Raw genomic sequence first — 17564 nt, 5'->3', positions numbered from 1 at the left:
TGTGTGTGTGTGTGTGTGTGTGTGTGTGTGTGTGTGTGTGTGTGTGTGTGTGTATGGCCTAACGCATTTTTGAAGAGCAAGTGTGCACACACATGACGTGGTCTAGATGATGTTAATTAGTAGGTGTGCCAAGTCGATGGAACACACAGAGTAAACGCTGATAAATTCCACACTGTTTTCCCCTCAAACATATAGATAATGTTTATAGCTATGCCCTTTGTGCCCTATCGTCCAACCCCAGACTCTTCAATGACTAGCTAAAAACTACACTACATGATGCCCAAATTTATGGAATTGCATCCATAATGTCAAAAAAAAAAATTTTGCTCTAAATCTTTTTTTTTTTTTTTGAACTACATTCACAGGCAAATACATCTTGCAGGTTCAAATGTTGTTGTTGATTTTTTTTTTTTTTATGTATTCTTCATTTATATTACAAAGGGTTATCTAAATAGTTTTCCAAATACACAAATACAGAAACAATGGTTGAATGTAATTTTTTTATTGATATTTTGCAAGCATGTTTTAGCATTGCTGATGCTACTGTATGTATGCATCCAATCCTGTAAAAGTCTAAAGTTAAATAATAATAAAAAAAAAAACAGAAAAAAAAAAACCCACGAAGATTAAAAAAAGAAATACAACGGACCAAAATGTGTTCATAATACATACAGCAAGAGGGTAGTACAGATCTCTGAGACGAGTTAAGTTCTCAATACTGCTGATACAAGAAGTACACTTCCAGTCAAACGTTTGGGCACACTAGCTCATCGAATGGTTTCCTTCATTTTCATTTAACATTTTTTTTTTTTTACACATTAAAAAATATTTCATGAGAAAAAGACGTGTTAAAAAAATCAAAACTATTTTAGATTTCAGCTCTTGATGAAGATTTGCAGATTTTTTAAAAATCTTTTAAACCATCTTCATGACACCAGGAGGCTTCTCTTTAAGCTTGCAAATAGACTGGTTGTGTCAACTGCCTCTCCTTATATAAGCAACTTCTAAAAATTTCAATAGCTGTATCAAACAATCTTTAAAACTACGATGCATACCTTCAGACTAGTGTGTCCAAATGTTTAATTGGTAATGGGTACAATCATTACTGCCATATATTTTCACCATCACAAGTAACACTGAAAACTGTATTTAAGAATTTTGTCTGTATATTTACAGATAGCACAGGTGAGTACTAATTATTTTTAGTATCCAAATTGATAATTAAGCCAAACCGGGTTACACACAGATTTTGTGTTTTCTTCAATATTGCCCATTAATGCAAATATGATTTTTTCTTTTAAATAAACAAATCCCAGTTAATTTATGCTGTGAATCCAATAAAAAATTTTGGAGAGTTCTTCTTAAAACAACAATCTTGCCTCGATTTTAATTTCACTGTTCAGTATTACTAACTTTTTAAAAGTTTTATACTGTATTCATCAGTAACTCACACAGTTGTAGAAAAATAGACATGGCAATGAATTATATTTACATCTGTCTACATTAATCATTGTATATTAAATTAATAATCGATCTTTTCGGCATGCACACAGTGTTCATACTATGCATTAAAAAAACATTCTGCATATGTTGTATATTTGATGACTGTTTATTTTTGTCTGTGTGCTGGTTTTCTATATGGATAAGATCTTTCAATGTGTATCTGTGTGTCTGCTCAGTAGCGGTGTTCTCCACGTGTGATGTGTGAGGAAAACTCGTAGCGGTCCTGACTGCGGTAGCCACATAGATTGCATTCAAAGGGGTCTCGGAAGCCATGGCATCCCATGTGAATGGTATACATGACATGGTCCAAGAAGAGCACCCTGCAGTGGACACAGCGATATGCCCTCACTTCCTCACCCTCAGCACTCAACACTTTAAAACCCTCTGTAGCCACTGCCATGCCCAGCTCCATGCCCACAGCCCGCAGAGACTCATAGTGCCTCTGCTCCTCCTTCACCAGGGGCAAAGCTCCATTTCGTGCACCCGGGGCCATATGATTGGTAAGGTAGATGAGACCACTTGCCGCTGTTCCTCCTCCCCCAGCTGCTCGCTCCTCATTGTTGCTCTCAGTGTCGGTGGAGTCCTGGCCACTGTGACTGGGTGAGCCGTCTTTCTCGCTAATTGCAGATTTTGATTTAGAAAGCAGCAGCAAGTTCTCGGCTGCGCTATCTTTAGCTGACAAGCCATTACTCTCAGCTGATTGGCCCTTGTGCAGGTTGTAGATGGGGCTGACAACCATGTCGCTGCCAGAGCCTGGTGGGGTCTGAACCAGCGGCCGTAGAGCCTCAGCTCCCAGGTAGTTTATGGCGCTGTTGATGGCCTGGTCAATCACTGCTGATGGCTGCATCATCTCACCCGAGCTGCTCTCAAATGAGAGGTCAGCGAAGCGCTTCTCGCCTAACAAAGAGTACGAGGAAGAGAGATGGAGAACACTTACATGGAGGCCACACAGAATGGGACATGTTTCAAGTTATATGAAAAAGGGAAGAACTTTCCTGCCTGTTACATATAAAAGACACAATAGCTGGCATAGTAACTGTTACTGGTATTTGAATTTGTTATAAAAGACATACAAATCTGAAAAAATATCATTCAAATAATAATAAAATAATAACTGTTTCCATTGTAATATATAATAATTTTTAATATATTTTTCCCAGAGACACGGTAAGTAAAATCTAAAAATAGGTCACCATGCGTACAGTTAAAACATCCAAATGAAAAATTAAATAAATATATCAATAAAATTTATATTTCTAAAAAGCAGATAATGTACATAATTATGTAGAATGACCATTTTGTCATAAGACCACTATATACCACCACGATCACACAGTGCAGTTAGATAATTATTGTTTTTTGGAAGAAAAAATTTGAAAAAGTAAACTGCCACTCTTACCTATAAACTTCTGTGGCATAGAACTCTTACGCTTAGCTACATTGTTTGCTATTCTGTCTAGTACCAAGGCTCTCTCAGACGCAGCCAGGTTTAAGTCTTCCCTCTGCTCACTCTGGCTGTTCTCTTCCTTCACTATAAAATGCAAGACAGAAAAATCACGTATAAGATTCAGAGATACACACCTGTCCCTTTTGGGCTGACATAAACTCTGACATAAACTGCACTGACATTTTGCCTCTTTAAACCTGTAATGAACCCCTGACACCTCTCTCGCTTAAAAAAAAGAAAAAAAAATTTTTCTTAGGTTTCTGCCATTAAGCGTATAATATCTCTATAATTTTTTTATATTATTTTGTGCCTCACAGCCTTCTCAGCCAAGTCATGCAGTAAATCGCAAAAATATAAACAGAATGTGTATAATCTGTAAAATATTATTAAAAAAAATGTACATCTATAAACTGGAATATATTAAGACTTTCAAAAGCTAGAAATATATGCCTACATTATAAGACTACATTATTAGATGTTATACTATTATAGAATATTGTTAAAATTGTCTGGATTTAGTATGAATAAAGAAACATATCTGTACTGACCTGAGTAGATGCTGTTCTGAAGGCCCATGCACTGCAGGTAGTTGTGGCATCGCTCTTTATGTTCTTCTAGCGAGCTTCGTTGTTTGTAGCTGCGTCCACAGTATGCACACTTGTGGGGTTTTCCAACTGTCAGTTGAAAAGAAAAATGACGGTGTTTAATATGCTTTTCTTTTCTCCCTGAACCATGTGTTCAGATTGCGTTCTTTCTAAATCAGCTCACAAATAAGATCGTTTATTAGTGCAGTGTTTAATAGCATGCTATTCACTGGGAGAAGTGTTCAGTTACCCGAGTGTGTGCGAAGGTGTCCGGTAAGGGCATCTCTGCGGCGGCAGGCGTAGTTACATAGGTGACATTTAAAGGGTTTCTCTCCAGAGTGAAGTTTGATGTGGCGTAGCAGGTTGCCTTTCTGAGTGAAAGAAGCTCCACACTGACTGCACTGGAAAGGCCTTTCACCTAAAAAAAAAAAAAAAAGGTGAAGTGTATATTTGAGCAACATAAACACTACAAAACATTCAACTTCCTATTTAGGAAACGAAGATCAGCAAAAGAAAAAAAAACAAAGGTGTCCATTAAGAGTGATATTTAGCTGATAGACATTTCTGAAGAAGCTTTTTACATAACTGTTCTTCTTCTCCTTATCATTATTATTATTATTATTATTATTATTATTATTATGTGTCAAGATTCATATAAAAAAAATAAATTTCATTCTAATTTGTCACCTTTTTAAGCTTTTCATTTGACTCACTGTATTATTGTTATTATGATTATTGTTATTACTATTATTACTCCTATTGATATTATAATTTACACCGTTATAATAGGTGTGGATGGTAGAAATCGGTTATGTCTTGTGATAGCTGTGAACTCTGGTGCCATTTATAATTCAGTCCAGTATGAGATGTACCGTGTGGCTATGTTAGTCATTTGCACTACATGGACAAGCTACATGCAGGCAAACCCCGAGCATGTAAATGATAAGCGTACAGTGATTACTCTGGGCCTGTCTCTGCAGCTCTGAGGCCTCTATATCTCTGTCTCTATGTCTGTCTCTCTCTCAGTGGCCCTGTTTGTACTGTGCATTCGGGTCACAGCGCTACATGCTGCTACGAAGCGCAAGAGGCCCAACATTGCCAGAAGCCCCGCCCACCGTGCACCGTGGCGTGCACGCTGCCTGCCCCTCAGATCGAACACGAGCCTTTCCGACTCGGCCTGCCAGCTTCGTAATGCACCGCTGCCTGGGTCAATTTGATCTCAAAATCTCATTTCCCCCCCTCTTCTTCTACTCTCAAATAAGGGTGGCCCATCACAATGCAAATGGAAGAGCTCATTTAAATAAAGCGAAGGAAACGCTTTGTGTTTGAAAGCCACTCTTCCTGATCAGCGCCTCTGGAATAAACCAATATCCAGGGCGTGCGCGTGTTGTGGCATTCTCTGAGAACCGTTTTAATGCAATGCCTCTCTTTTCAAAGGCCCTCTATAAAATAAGAGTCACCAGTGAAGCAGTAAAACTACTGGAAGAAAAAAAAAGAAACTCATTAAAAAAGCATTTTAGGAGAACAGTCTCAACAGCGAATATTTATATTTAAATAGGAAGCAGTTCATTATATCTTTTATTGTAGGTTCTGTTTGCATTTGCATTAGTCCTCAGTTCCTTTCTTCCATTTTGGGTTTCATTAGCTTCTCAAATGCTGAAGTTAAGTGCCTTTTTGAAAAATGTTCTCCACCACTGGTTTGAGCTCATTACAACTGAATACCAATCTTGAGTGAGATAGAAAATAACGAAATACTTTTGATCGTTTTAATTTAACAGAGTTTCTTTCAGCCTAATTGTTGATGCTGCCCTCAACTGTAATTTAGATATGGAGATATTTACTCCATTCCCTTTTTACATTTGTGTTTAAATAGATTTACTGTGCAAGACAAAACATTAAAAACATCAAACTAGCTAAAGTAACATTTTAACTCCTCCTATGTTGCTTTTGAGGCTTTTGACTGTACTAAGAATGAAGTGTAAACCACAGACTGGTAGCTTTAATGAGTTTGGCTTCGGTTTATTTGTCATTTTAAAGTCATGGACAGATTTAAGACTAGTAGTGACACTTGTAATATGCACTGCAACTCCTCATTAAAAGTGAGAATCATAGTACTATACTGCACTCTTCCTCAACGGGCTCTTCTGCTCTGCAGCTGCAAAATGTGCCTTGAGTGTTTTGTGCATCCTATCAAGTCCTGCACACTGTCAGCTATTCTGTGCTATGGGTGTGAGTGACACTAAGGGGAGGGAAGAGTAGATGGCAGTTGTGCTTACCAGTGTGGCTTCGCTTGTGCACCATCAGCACATTGGGCCCAATGCAAACTATTCCACAGACATCACACTTGAGCTTCCCATTGGGGAGGCGGATGCCCCCGGCCATAGGGTAGGTGGGTGCTGGCTTGCTGTCTGGGCCTGTGTGGGAGCCGTTCACTTTGGCCCCCGAGCCATCGAGCATGCGCAAGTCCTCGGCCACACACTCCTCTTCCTCTCCATTCATCTCAGCGGCCAGCCCGTTCTCCTCATCACTCCGAGCCTCAACTTTTATATTGCAGGCTGGAAAAAGAGGGCAGTGGGCCTGTTTAGTGAAGCATCAGGCTAAATGCTCACCCTGACTATCACCTAAGCTATTGTAACACTTTAATTATTCTTCTAATATAGATGAAAATTGTTTAAGTCCTGGGGCAGGGGTCTAATTTTTATATCCAGTGTACAGGCTTTAGTGAAGTTCTGACTGCATTATAATGTTTAATAAAAAGCGTGTGATTTTTTCCTTAAATGTTAAAGGATAACCTTCTCAAGCTGAAGTTGCAAAGAAACTCATACATCTAACCTAGATAAAAGCACCAGTTTCTAACAAAAATGATTTTGGGCTTCTCCTCACACTACACAAACACATTTCTTTTTTGAGCACCCGAACATTAAACTCTTATATGAGTTCGCGCACTCAGGAATTGGGAAATACAAACTCCATACCCCATCTCTCTCAGTAACACAGTTCTCTGAAACAAATGACTGATAAACAGGAAACAGAGACACAGGAAGCACTGTGAAACTGAGGAGAGCAGCGGTGTAAACCAGACCAACAAACCGTGGTAAATACATACACGCTCATGCTAATGCAAGTGAGACTATACAGATGAGGGAGTTAGGGCGACTAATAAAACAATCTAAACTTCTAATGCATGAAAGGGTTAGAATTTGAGAAAGGAAACAACAGCTAATTTAGCTCTAAACTGAAAACAAAAGACAGTCTGAAGATTTTCACTCTAAAGACAAAAAGATTATTTTAGTGCTAGTTTTTTTTTTTTTTTTTTTTTTTTTTTTATGCAGTAGCTTTCACACTGCTGCCCTGTGCCTAAAACGGTTCTCACTGGGTTTGGGTTGTGTGGTTAACATGTCATGGTGCCATGTTTGATTTCCTCATGCATTTACATCCATTTGTACACACTGAAGAGGAAGAAGTGGAAATAATGAAATATAGGAATCTAGGAGAAAAGGGGAAGCTTCAGTAACAGAGCCAGCCCAACCGAAAAGAAAACAAGGCCAAGAATTATGGAGAAGTGACAGAAAGGGAAGCACAGACAGGGAATTGTGAAGCTGTGCAACTGAAACAGTGTTTTTGTGGAACACAAAAGGTATTCTTTTTCATGCACACTACATGGATCAGCAAATGTGTCACATGATGCATTGAGAGAGTGTATCTTTGTTCTGTTGTGCTCAATTCTGTACAACTAACAATACCTTCATTTTAACCAAAATATTTTATGAATCTAAAATATCATGAAAAACAATATGTAAACACAGAGAGAGAGAGAGAGAGAGAGAGAGAGAGAGAGAGAGAGAGAGAGAGAGAGAGAGAGAGAGGCTGCTACAAAAGGCCACAAACCACTATGGGAGAGGCACCCAGACAGAATAGCTCATTTTTAGAGGAAGTTGAGCAAGTGTCAGCACAAAGATGAAAATGTGTGAGCTCACTATACTGATAGCAAATGTGCTTCTCTCCATGAGCAATGGTCTGCAAGATGCTGCTGATCAATGCTTCCATTCTGTCTGGTCTGATCCTGAGAACAGGCTCTTCTGCAGTTTTAATATACTAAAAATCTTTAGCTACTTAAAATTTTCTAAAGTCACATAGTAAAACCACTGTTCTGAATAAATGAATGAATAAATTTATTAAAATGATTTTCCCAGATTTTGCATAGCAAAAAAATCATATGGGAAAACTAGAATATGTAATGATCTATAGCCATCCATATGGATCCATATCTAAATAGTTTCATATATTCTGTTGCAGCAACTCACACTCCCTCTTCTTGTATAGTTCATTGTTTAGTCCAGAGATATGTGACCCAAGCATGGCAGAAGGAACTAGCTTTGCTGGTGTGCTGAAATCTCTCATGGATTTGGGGAAGTTGTGACTAAACTGGAGATGGGAACAGGAGCTTTTACTTTAGATAATGTTTGTCACACATCCTAATTTACCCTTTTTGGGAAGCAAGTGTCACAACCCACAGGCAAGAACAAACAAAGAGCATTACATTAGTACAGAGAAGAAGAGAGTAGACATTAGACTCATTTCATCCTCCTTACAACATGACTCCTGTCACTTCCTGTCACATTATCCTGAACTCTATTAAACAGCACCGAGCCATTTCACTGTCACCCTGAAGCTTGAGATATTTGCAGCAAAATACATTCTATGAACACTAGGACAGATGTGCCAAATAACTGCAATAGTCCTACATGTGTAAAACTGGGTGTCAGCTATGTACATCTCAAGGCACAGCTTCTGTCGAATCAAACTGAAAATAGCTTTGTACTTGTTGCCTTGGAGCCACGCACTTAACCACGGCTTTTGCTCAGTGTGAATATGTGCATGTGCGCTTGCACATATGCGACCTTTGATAAGGAGGGAAAAAAAGCACTGCTTCTTTTGCATTTTTAGGAACTTCAAAACGTTTGACTGTAAAATGGCAATGACACGAAAGCAACCTACCAATAATTTGTGCAAAACTTAATCTTATGTGCTCTAAAATTAAAATGTTTATAGAGGAAAATGTAAATGCTTTTTGTACATTAACAAGTTAAGAGCAGCTTTCAATCTTTAGATTATTGATTTTCTTTTTTTTTTTTTTACGAATTAAGACCTGAAATTAACTGACATCTGACATTATGTGACCCTTTTCTTGCAGTCTGCATTTACAGATGGGGCTTGTTTTTATTTTTATTTATTTTACTTTTTTTTTTCAGATGCCACCTTTAGGAGCATAGCAAAGACTGACAGCCTGAGCCATCACAGCGTGTGCGATTCTGGTTCTAGTGCTCTTCTCCTTCCTCTATCACTTACACACTCCTGATCGAATAGCACATTGCAACCCAGTAGTAAATGATCAGCACAGATAGCTACTGCTCCATTACCAAGTTTCTGCATTAATCTGAGAAGCAGTGATGCACTGCAAAGATATAATAGTCACATCCTCTCACACACTGGCTGATTACATCTTCAAGGACAGTGCACACACACGCTCACACAGAAACACACACATACACACACACCGTCAAAATTTAAGATTATCTACAGCCTGTATCAAATAGCCTGTTTAAAACCCATTATCCTGCAAAATACGAATCTCTGAAGTAGAACATTTTATCTCGCAAACATGTAACTTGTCAGACAGCTGGAGATAAAGTTCAGCATTCCATAAGGTTTAAAACTAAAATGTAAATATCTTCCCATATAGTGCATTTCCTTCATGTCAATAAATAGTTTCTCCTACTCAAATGTTGAACTTTCTAATGATTAGATTTTGTATAAAACAATCCTGAAGATTAATTAAACAGTATTTAGAAAGTTCATTAGTATTTGTTTCTCGTTGTGACGGTTGCAGTGCACGATGAACGTTATAGTAAGGACTTTAAGAATCATGCTGACTCTGTGTCAGTGAGAAGTGAAATGACTAATCAATAGCTATCTGTGTGTTCTGCTGTCACAGAGAATGACACGTAAATGTCGCTGTCCACAATGCACTTTTGTTATGGCCTTTCTAAACTTCTGTTCCTGTGACACAATTTCAGTACTTTCTAACTGCTATTTAATTATAAGGAATCCAGCAACTTCTCATCAAGCGAAACACTTAATGTATCAACAGAGCATATAAAGATATCCACTGATTGCTTACACAGTCAATAAAGGTTTTTATTTTATTGTTTTATTTTTTTGTGCGATTTACACTACATCATATTAATAATTATGTCAATGGGGGAATGTCCTCACAAGGATAGGAAGACAAGGGTTATGTGTGTATATGAGAGTGTGAGTGAAGTAGGTGTAGCTTGTCAGTTGAAGTGAAAGCATGGCAAAATGTGCAGGTGCAGTCCTGTGTTCTTGTGTGTGTGTGTGTGTGTGTGTGTGTGTGTGTGTGTGTGTGTGTGTGTGTGTGTGTGTGTGTGTGTGTGTGTGTGTGTGTGTGTGTGTGTGTGTGTGCATGTAGTGCCATCTTTGCCTGTCTAGTGTTGCTCCTGAACATTTTATCTCCCCATATGCGTGTTGAAACTGTGTTCTGGCAAGTTCTTCTTAGGAAACTCTTGCACATCCTATTTCAGTTTCCTCTGACATCTTTTTTTTTTTTTTCGCTCTTTTCAAATTGCTACAGCTTCAAAGTGTTTGGGGCAAGCTAATCTGGAACTACTGGAGGGGAAAATTCCTAAACTAAAATACATCAAGATTTTAAACAGGCCATCTGCTAACCTCAGCTTAGCCAGGTCCATTCCTATCCACATCACAGACTTTGCTTCTACTTAACCTAATTCATACTCATGCGCTCTTGTCGCCCTTATATTAAGATACCATGTCTTACTGAGAAATCTCTATTTTGTCCAGCAAAGTATCTTTTTTTTAATCTGAGACTGCCAGTCTTCATCCAGAACACAAAAACTAGTGAATATAATGAACCACATAAGGCCAGGTGTTGAAGAGATATCAAGATAACATTTTGACAAATGTAACTATTAATATGTAGCAAGATCAGTTAATAAATAAAGGTAATAATTTAGTCTATAATTAAATATGTGTAGAAATTTAATCTCCTTACTTTATAAGTGCATAGGGTCTAGCTGTTTAAGAATAAACCAACGGACTCTTTGATATCTCAAAGAAATTTTTTCAGTGTGTGTGTGTGTGTGTGTGTGTGTGTGTGTGTGTGTGTGTGTGTGTGTGTGTGTTTGTGTGTGTGTGTGAATTTTAAGTTTCTTGTTTCCTGCCTTCTTTCTGTTTCTGAATATGGAGAAAAAGGAACATACACATTCTAATCATAATCATCAATGTGCAGAAAAGCGGGGACTCAAAGCAGGGGCTAAATAAACCACACTACTGCTTTTTTTTTTTTAAAGGTCCAGGACATTAAAATTAGCCACTACAAAGTTACATCAAACCACACATTTATTTTACAAATAAATTCATAAAAATTATATGTATTTCAAAACAAAAAGAAAGAAAAAGTTGTACTGTTCTTTTAATTTGCTTACAGTGCAAGCTTACCTTTTTATTTAATATATTATTTGATTTTTCATCTCACAGTGCACAAAAACTGTACTTTTCTACACTAGCTTTACTTTCTTTTTACTTTAAGGTTTGCATCAGGTACAAGTTATTGCATGGACTGCTGGTGTAAAAATTAACTAAAGGTGATTCATAAGCAAGGATTATTTGAGGTGCTTTTTTTTTACATTGGTCCCACCCACCTGTTGGTTTGTCAGTACGATTGTTGTGCTGGAGACCTGTGCTTGTGGACAAGTCTTCAGGGACAGGCATGGCCTCTTCTTGGTCTTCTGCCCCCTCATTAGTGGTTGGGCTGTCCCTCCCTATATATAAAAGCACAATATATATATATTATACTATATATACTATACTATATATGATAGATAGATAGATAGATAGATAGATAGATAGATAGATAGATAGATAGATAGATAGATAGATAGATAGATAGATAGATAGATAGATAGATAGATCTTTTGGTAAAGAATGATCAATTATTTGTCCTCTAGTTTACTTTTTTTTTGTTTTTTTAGTATTTGACTTGTTCCTTTTTGTTTCCCTGTTTTTCTAGGAAAGAGCTTATTGCAACATTTGCCTTGAACACACAATATATCAGCCTTCTGGATGTTAGCCGTTTTGGAGAAGCAGTAAGATCTGGGTATGCTGAGGCCTACCACAATGTGGTGTTGCTCTAAATGCATGAAATGGTGCTATACCTGTTATTTGGGACATTTCCTGTGCCTCTTCGGTCTCCATCCTGTGTAGGTACTCTAATAGGAGCAAGTGAAAGAGAGAGGGGGTAAGATAGACAGAATAAGACAGGCAGAAGGACAGATTCAGAGAAAAGTGTTTCAGTTTCATCAACACCTACTGTTGCAAATGTAACACTCTAAGAGGGGGCAGTTAGTGATTAAAGGGGGAATGCCCTTTCTTTGTGTGTCTCCATCACCTGCTACAATAACACTCCTCATCCAGTAGCAGACACCACTGTCCTGCACATTACATTACAAAAGAACTACAGACATTTTCATTACCCAGGCTGACAGTCTGCGTAGACTGAGCAACTGGATGGTGGGCTTCAGGGGTGGGGTGTTGGGAACTCAAGAGCAGCCTTTCAGCCCACATTTGTTATTTATTGTTAATTTCCCAGCACATAATCATCCAAAAATGCAAACTGACTGCCGCAAAATTAAGCAGAAAATTAGATGGCCCTGGGTCATGGAGGATGCGGGTGTTTGGCATAGCCAGCTGATTGGCGCTCGTGTTCACTCTAATTTACTGAGCATGCATGGGTAAGCCCGGCAGCCCGGCTCTCTTTCTCTCTTTCTCTCTATCACTCGTACACGCTCACACGGGCAAGCTGTAGACATAAACAAAAGGTGAAGTGGACACAGCAATGGAGAGAGAAAGAGAGAGGGGTGACAGAGAGAGTAAAGAGGAAGAAAGACAGGGGGAGTAAATGAAAGAGAGAGCTCAAGAAAGAGAGGAAGTATGAAAGAAGGGGAATGAGAGAAGAAGGAAAAAAATGTCAAACGAATGACATAAGTAAAAAGATTTAAGTGTGAGAAAAAGACAAAGGGAAAAGAAGGGAGTGTTGGAGAATGCAAGGCAAAATGAGCAGCGCTTCCTCGGGCCAGGCCTGCATATCGAAGGAGTCACCAGTGCGCATGGCCCCATTAATAATGTAGGGTCCCGTCAGGCCTTGCAGCAGATGGGCACAACAGCCTCGGCCTTCTTGCTGCCACTTCAAGACGCTCCCACTGGAGGTCCGCACCCGGCCCTGCAGTCACGCAGGGAGAAGTGAAGCTCCCGAAAATAGCCAAGCAAGCTGAAGCGCGCCCCTGGGAGAAGGGGAACCTAGGCCTTCCTGTTTTCACTGACAGATGGCTCCACACATTTGGAACAAATACCGGGAAACAAGTTTTTGATCCGTATGTCACAAGACTTTAGCGTTTCTGTGGATGACTCCACAGCAGTATGCACTCCCTAATTAGATTAAATTAGATTAGGTGTTTTTCTAGAGAAAGAGGTGTGCTTGTGTACTGCGATGTAAGTTAAAGGTTAGACTTGTTCAGTGTGATTATGTGTCGATCTTCGATTCTCGACACTGAGGCTTTTTGTCAGGACAAGATTTCTGAATACGTGCATGTGTGTGAAAGTGTGCGGGTGTGTTTAAGTGTATTTTGTCAGTATTCCTATTGTGCCCCCTCTGCTGAGTAGCTATTGCAAAGGGAAATATTGATGCTGTGGATAAAGGAGGGGGTGGAGACATTAATACATCTCATGATGGCAGATTCCTCAGTACTGGTGTAGGTCTGGAAATTGTGTGTCAATACGTCTACGATTATGTATACAAAATTTATGCGCTTTCCTTTTTCGTTTTTTTTTATTTCAAAACACTGTACTACGTTTTTTTTTTTTTTTTTTTTTCATTTAATGATATATTTTCGAATTGTTAATACCAGAAAAAAAGGTAGAAATGACAGAGCAGAATAAAATTTTTATATTTCATATGAGCTGTAAAAAAAAACATAAGTAAATATGAGTGAGCCAGTAAATGTGAGCCAAGTTTCCTTAAAGTTTTAGTTTTAAAATTACGGAGCACATCTCCGCCTAACGAAGATTTCTATCTACCCTGCTTCTGGGAAACCTGGCCAAATAATTTAGGTTTGACTACACACATTTTTGAACTGTAGGCGTCAATCATAATTTATGTACTTCAGTTCATATTTTACTGGAAATGTGTATAAACATATATTTTTTATTCATAGTACATTTCATATCATAGGGGCAGAGACTCAAAAATATCATGTCTTAATGATGTGAAGACATTTCAGAGAAAATGAAGTTTATCATGTAAATTAGTGTGCTGGTGCTAGTCAACAAGTTGCTCTGAAGACATCATATGCTCAGAAGAGACAGTTAATAAAATGTTTTGGCTGTGATATAACCCTTTTAGATTACTTATTAACCACTAGGAACATTTTGTTATACTGTTTTTATGCTGCTCTTCTGCTCTTGTATGTGTGAATGTGTAGAGATAAGATGACTTCACTTCTATAGCACATTTGACAGGTAACTTTGCTGAGAGTAAGGAGATATAGTGGCGTTTGCATATGTGAACCTACAGAGACACAGAGAGTGTGTGTGTTTGCACTGAAGAGCAAAGCAGCGCAACAAATACGCTCAAGCAGAGCAGGGTGGAGACTGTGAGGTGCAAAACCGTTAAACAGACAAAATAACATTGCTCAGGTCAGAGGATTACAGAGGTGAGAACAACTTTTCTAAAACACTACTTAAAGCTGCTTAATATAAGAATAACAAAATTATCTGGATCTGAGGAATCATAATAGCAATAAAGTTTATGTAATGGTGGAATTAAGAATTTTGGTTTTGCATGAGGTGAAACCAAAAGGATAGAACACTTACTGTACTGAAAAAAAGTCTGGTAAATTCCATGTTTTCTAAATACATCTGCTGAATAATATATCAGGGATATTCCTGAAACTCCCAGACAGTGTTTACACACAGCACAAAATTAGCTGCTGTCTCATTGTACTTTTTAAATTCTTCATTTATGCAGGAATTCCAGATTCAGATAGGGTGTGTGTATATAGAAGCCTTTTTTTTTTTATTTTGTAAAAAATGTTTCTGTATCAAAGTTAAAATTTTATGTGTTATCATGTAATATTATTTAGTGGTGTATGTATAACTCCATTTCATTTTAAATGTGTATGTGTTTGTCTGTGTGTGTGTGTGTCTGTGTTTTTAATATAATTCAGCTTATAATAAATATTGCCATTACCCTTCATAAATGTAAGCCCTAAATTGAGTAAATGTAAATGGAGTTTTGTTGACGTTTTTAATTTTCAAAGTGTGCATCTAACTGCTGATGCATTTCCACCCCTTGCAGAAACTGCGTGCACTTCTGGAAAAATAAAGAGCTACAAGCATCGCAGAGATGATGGGAATGGGTGGTCTTCTGAGCTAAAATATTACTAACATTTATAATTAGCTGTGGGGTGGTGGGGGGGCAAACTTAGTAACCCAGGAAGGGTAGGAATAACTTCTTCTCTGACTGACTGGTCTTGCATCAGTGGGGATTTCAGCAGAGTACTGGACGAGCTGATCTCTGTCAGTGTGAGATGATGATGATGATGATGAGCTGCAGCTCACAGCTTTCACTCAAATAAAACTCCAGCACAGACTCATTTACATCTGCTCCACTTCACTACACTGGCCCTCAAAAACTTCAGCTCTTCTCTCTCTCTCTCTCTCTCTCTCTCTCTCTCTCTCTCTCTCTCTCTCTCTCTCTCTCTTACTCTACATTAATTTCACCATTTTTTATTTGTATTTGTTATGTATATTATGTAAAAATATATTATTACCCATGCCATCCTATAAGTTTGTGTAAGGATGAGTGCGGGGAAATTCATGAGAAGATATGAAATACAGCAAATTACCATTATAAAAAATAAATATATCTAACTTGAAAACTGAAGCAAATGGGGAAGATTTTTTTCTTTCTTTCTTTTTAATCAAAGCGGATAAAAAATATGTGGTGTATTTCCAATTTGTAAAATACACCCGTTGTAAATATGAAATAAAAGATATTTCGAAGATATTCAGAAGCGCTCCTTCCGATTACCGTGTGCGCGTTTTTTTCATTTGTCTTTTCTTGGAATTGATTCAACACGGACAACAAGTTAGTTCAACAGAATAAGTAAGTTCTCAATTTAGGAATAACCAGTCAAAAAGTAGACTTCGTTTTTGATGCCACACTGAAGGAAAAAAAAGCTAATTATTATAAACTGCCTATTTATTTATTTTTACCTAATCTAACCGACTACATTCATTTTCACAGGCTGTATATTATGGAAAAATATGTTGCTCGGTTTGAATAAGGTTATTCCAGTATAACAATTATTAATTGTAATAAGGTTTATTAAAATGCTGTCCAAATTGACTATACATTATATATATATATATATATATATATATATATATATATATATATATATATATATATATATATATATATATATATATATATATATCTCCAAGTCCATATATATATATATGTTTTCAAGTTTGTTTAACGAAATTCATAAAAAAAAGAAAAAAAAGAGAGAGAGAGAAAGAGAGAGAGAGCGAGAGGGAAAAGTCTGTGTGTTCATGAAGGGTGTAAAGAGCGGAAAGAGCAACAGGTGCCTCTCAGTATGAGGCGCTTCCGAAAGTAAAAGCGAGCATTTTTCTCAGCAAGGATTATTTAAAAAATTATGTTTTATAATGATAATATATGTTTGGCAATTGGTGTGTAATGGCTGCCGTAAACACGACCGAAATAAATATTCGGAATCCAATCAATTTGTGGATCTCATAGGGACGCGATTCCTCTCTGGAAAACCAGAGGGAAAAATATTCATATTGAAAATTCATCTCCAGAAGTAACCCAGTCTGTTATTTTGTAAAGTTCTGTAAGGTCATGGTAAAGTGATGGAGAACCCTGAAACTTGGTGCTACCACTCCACGCTGTGAAGAAACTGGGAGAAGTGACGCGCACCTGCTGCCTGCTTTAGGACTAAAGTTTTCCACTAGATTGCCCGCTTACTTTCTCACTCTCCGAGAAGAACTTTTTTTCGACTTTGGACCCCGGACTGGCGCTCGAGTGTGTGTGTGGGTGTGTGAAAGCGCGGTGGAGTTGATGTCCATACCTGTTAGTCCTCGGCTCGGGTGCAGTATGAAGCTGTTCCAGGCGCGCACCGCTCCATGTGGCGCAGTCCGAGGCAGCGCGGCGGCGCTGGGGATGCGCGGTCCCTCCCCTCCTCCCCAATGCACTTCCTCCTTCCAGCCCAGCATGCCTCACGCGTCTGCAATCAGCCGAAACCTCCCGCAAGCTTTTATTTTCCACAGGCCCGAGCGGCTCCTGCTAGAGCCCTTGGCACCTCGCTTTGCGTCGTGCCAGTCAAAGAGGACGGCCAGTAGAGTAGCGCTGGCAGCCATGCATGAGATGGGGATGAGCAGAGTGGACCCTTCATGGGTTATTCATTTAGTTTCTCTCAAGAGACACAGCGAGAAAGAGAGAAAGAGAGCGAGAGCGAGAGAGAGAGATATAGAGATGGAGACCGCACTGAGGGTCTCTTCTTGTTACCTGACTTTACTAACAATACTCAGGATATAAAGGGAATATATATATATATAATGTACTTCATTTTCCAAATTCAGCATCTTCCAAATGGATTTTGGAGCAAAGCATTTTATGACTGAACTGTCACTTAAACTAAACTTATTTACACATCGTGTGTTTTCCTTATATGCTAATGAGAGTAAGGTGTTTTTTTTTTGTTCCTTAGCCTATTTTTCACACTCACTTCATCGCTATGACTTCATACGTGCTGAGTTACATCAGTTCACCAGAGGTGCGTCATGTGCGAAGGCTTTAGTAGCAAGACATCTATGCAATGCTCCTAAATTCCCATAAAATTCCATTT

The 17564-nt window shown here is 38.3% G+C and overlaps 1 protein-coding gene across 5 annotated transcripts; it reads right to left on the bottom strand.

The window, feature by feature from the left end:
- Positions 1-486: 486 nt before the first annotated feature.
- On the bottom strand, positions 487-17205 carry ikzf1 (IKAROS family zinc finger 1 (Ikaros)). Of its 5 annotated transcripts, XM_083539685.1 has the most exons (8): positions 16788-17048; positions 11790-11843; positions 11277-11396; positions 5811-6089; positions 3785-3952; positions 3499-3624; positions 2903-3034; positions 487-2400 (listed from the first exon to the last, which is right to left on the bottom strand). In XM_083539685.1, the coding sequence occupies exons 1-8, from the start codon at positions 16930-16932 to the stop codon at positions 1676-1678; spliced, it is 1749 nt and encodes a 582-aa protein (XP_083395811.1). In that variant the 5' UTR covers positions 16933-17048; the 3' UTR covers positions 487-1675. The 5 variants fall into 5 exon arrangements, with proteins under 5 accessions (XP_083395811.1, XP_083395814.1, XP_083395813.1 ...); XM_083539688.1 differs by lacking the exon at positions 5811-6089 and having other exon boundaries at positions 16788-17205; XM_083539687.1 differs by lacking the exon at positions 2903-3034 and having other exon boundaries at positions 16788-17051.
- Between the last annotated feature and the right edge of the window lie 359 nt (positions 17206-17564).

Source organism: Silurus aristotelis (assembly GCF_946808225.1).
Source record: "Silurus aristotelis genome assembly, chromosome: 4".
Classification (NCBI taxonomy): Eukaryota; Metazoa; Chordata; class Actinopteri; order Siluriformes; family Siluridae; genus Silurus; species Silurus aristotelis.
This window is presented reverse-complemented; position numbering and strand designations above follow the sequence as displayed.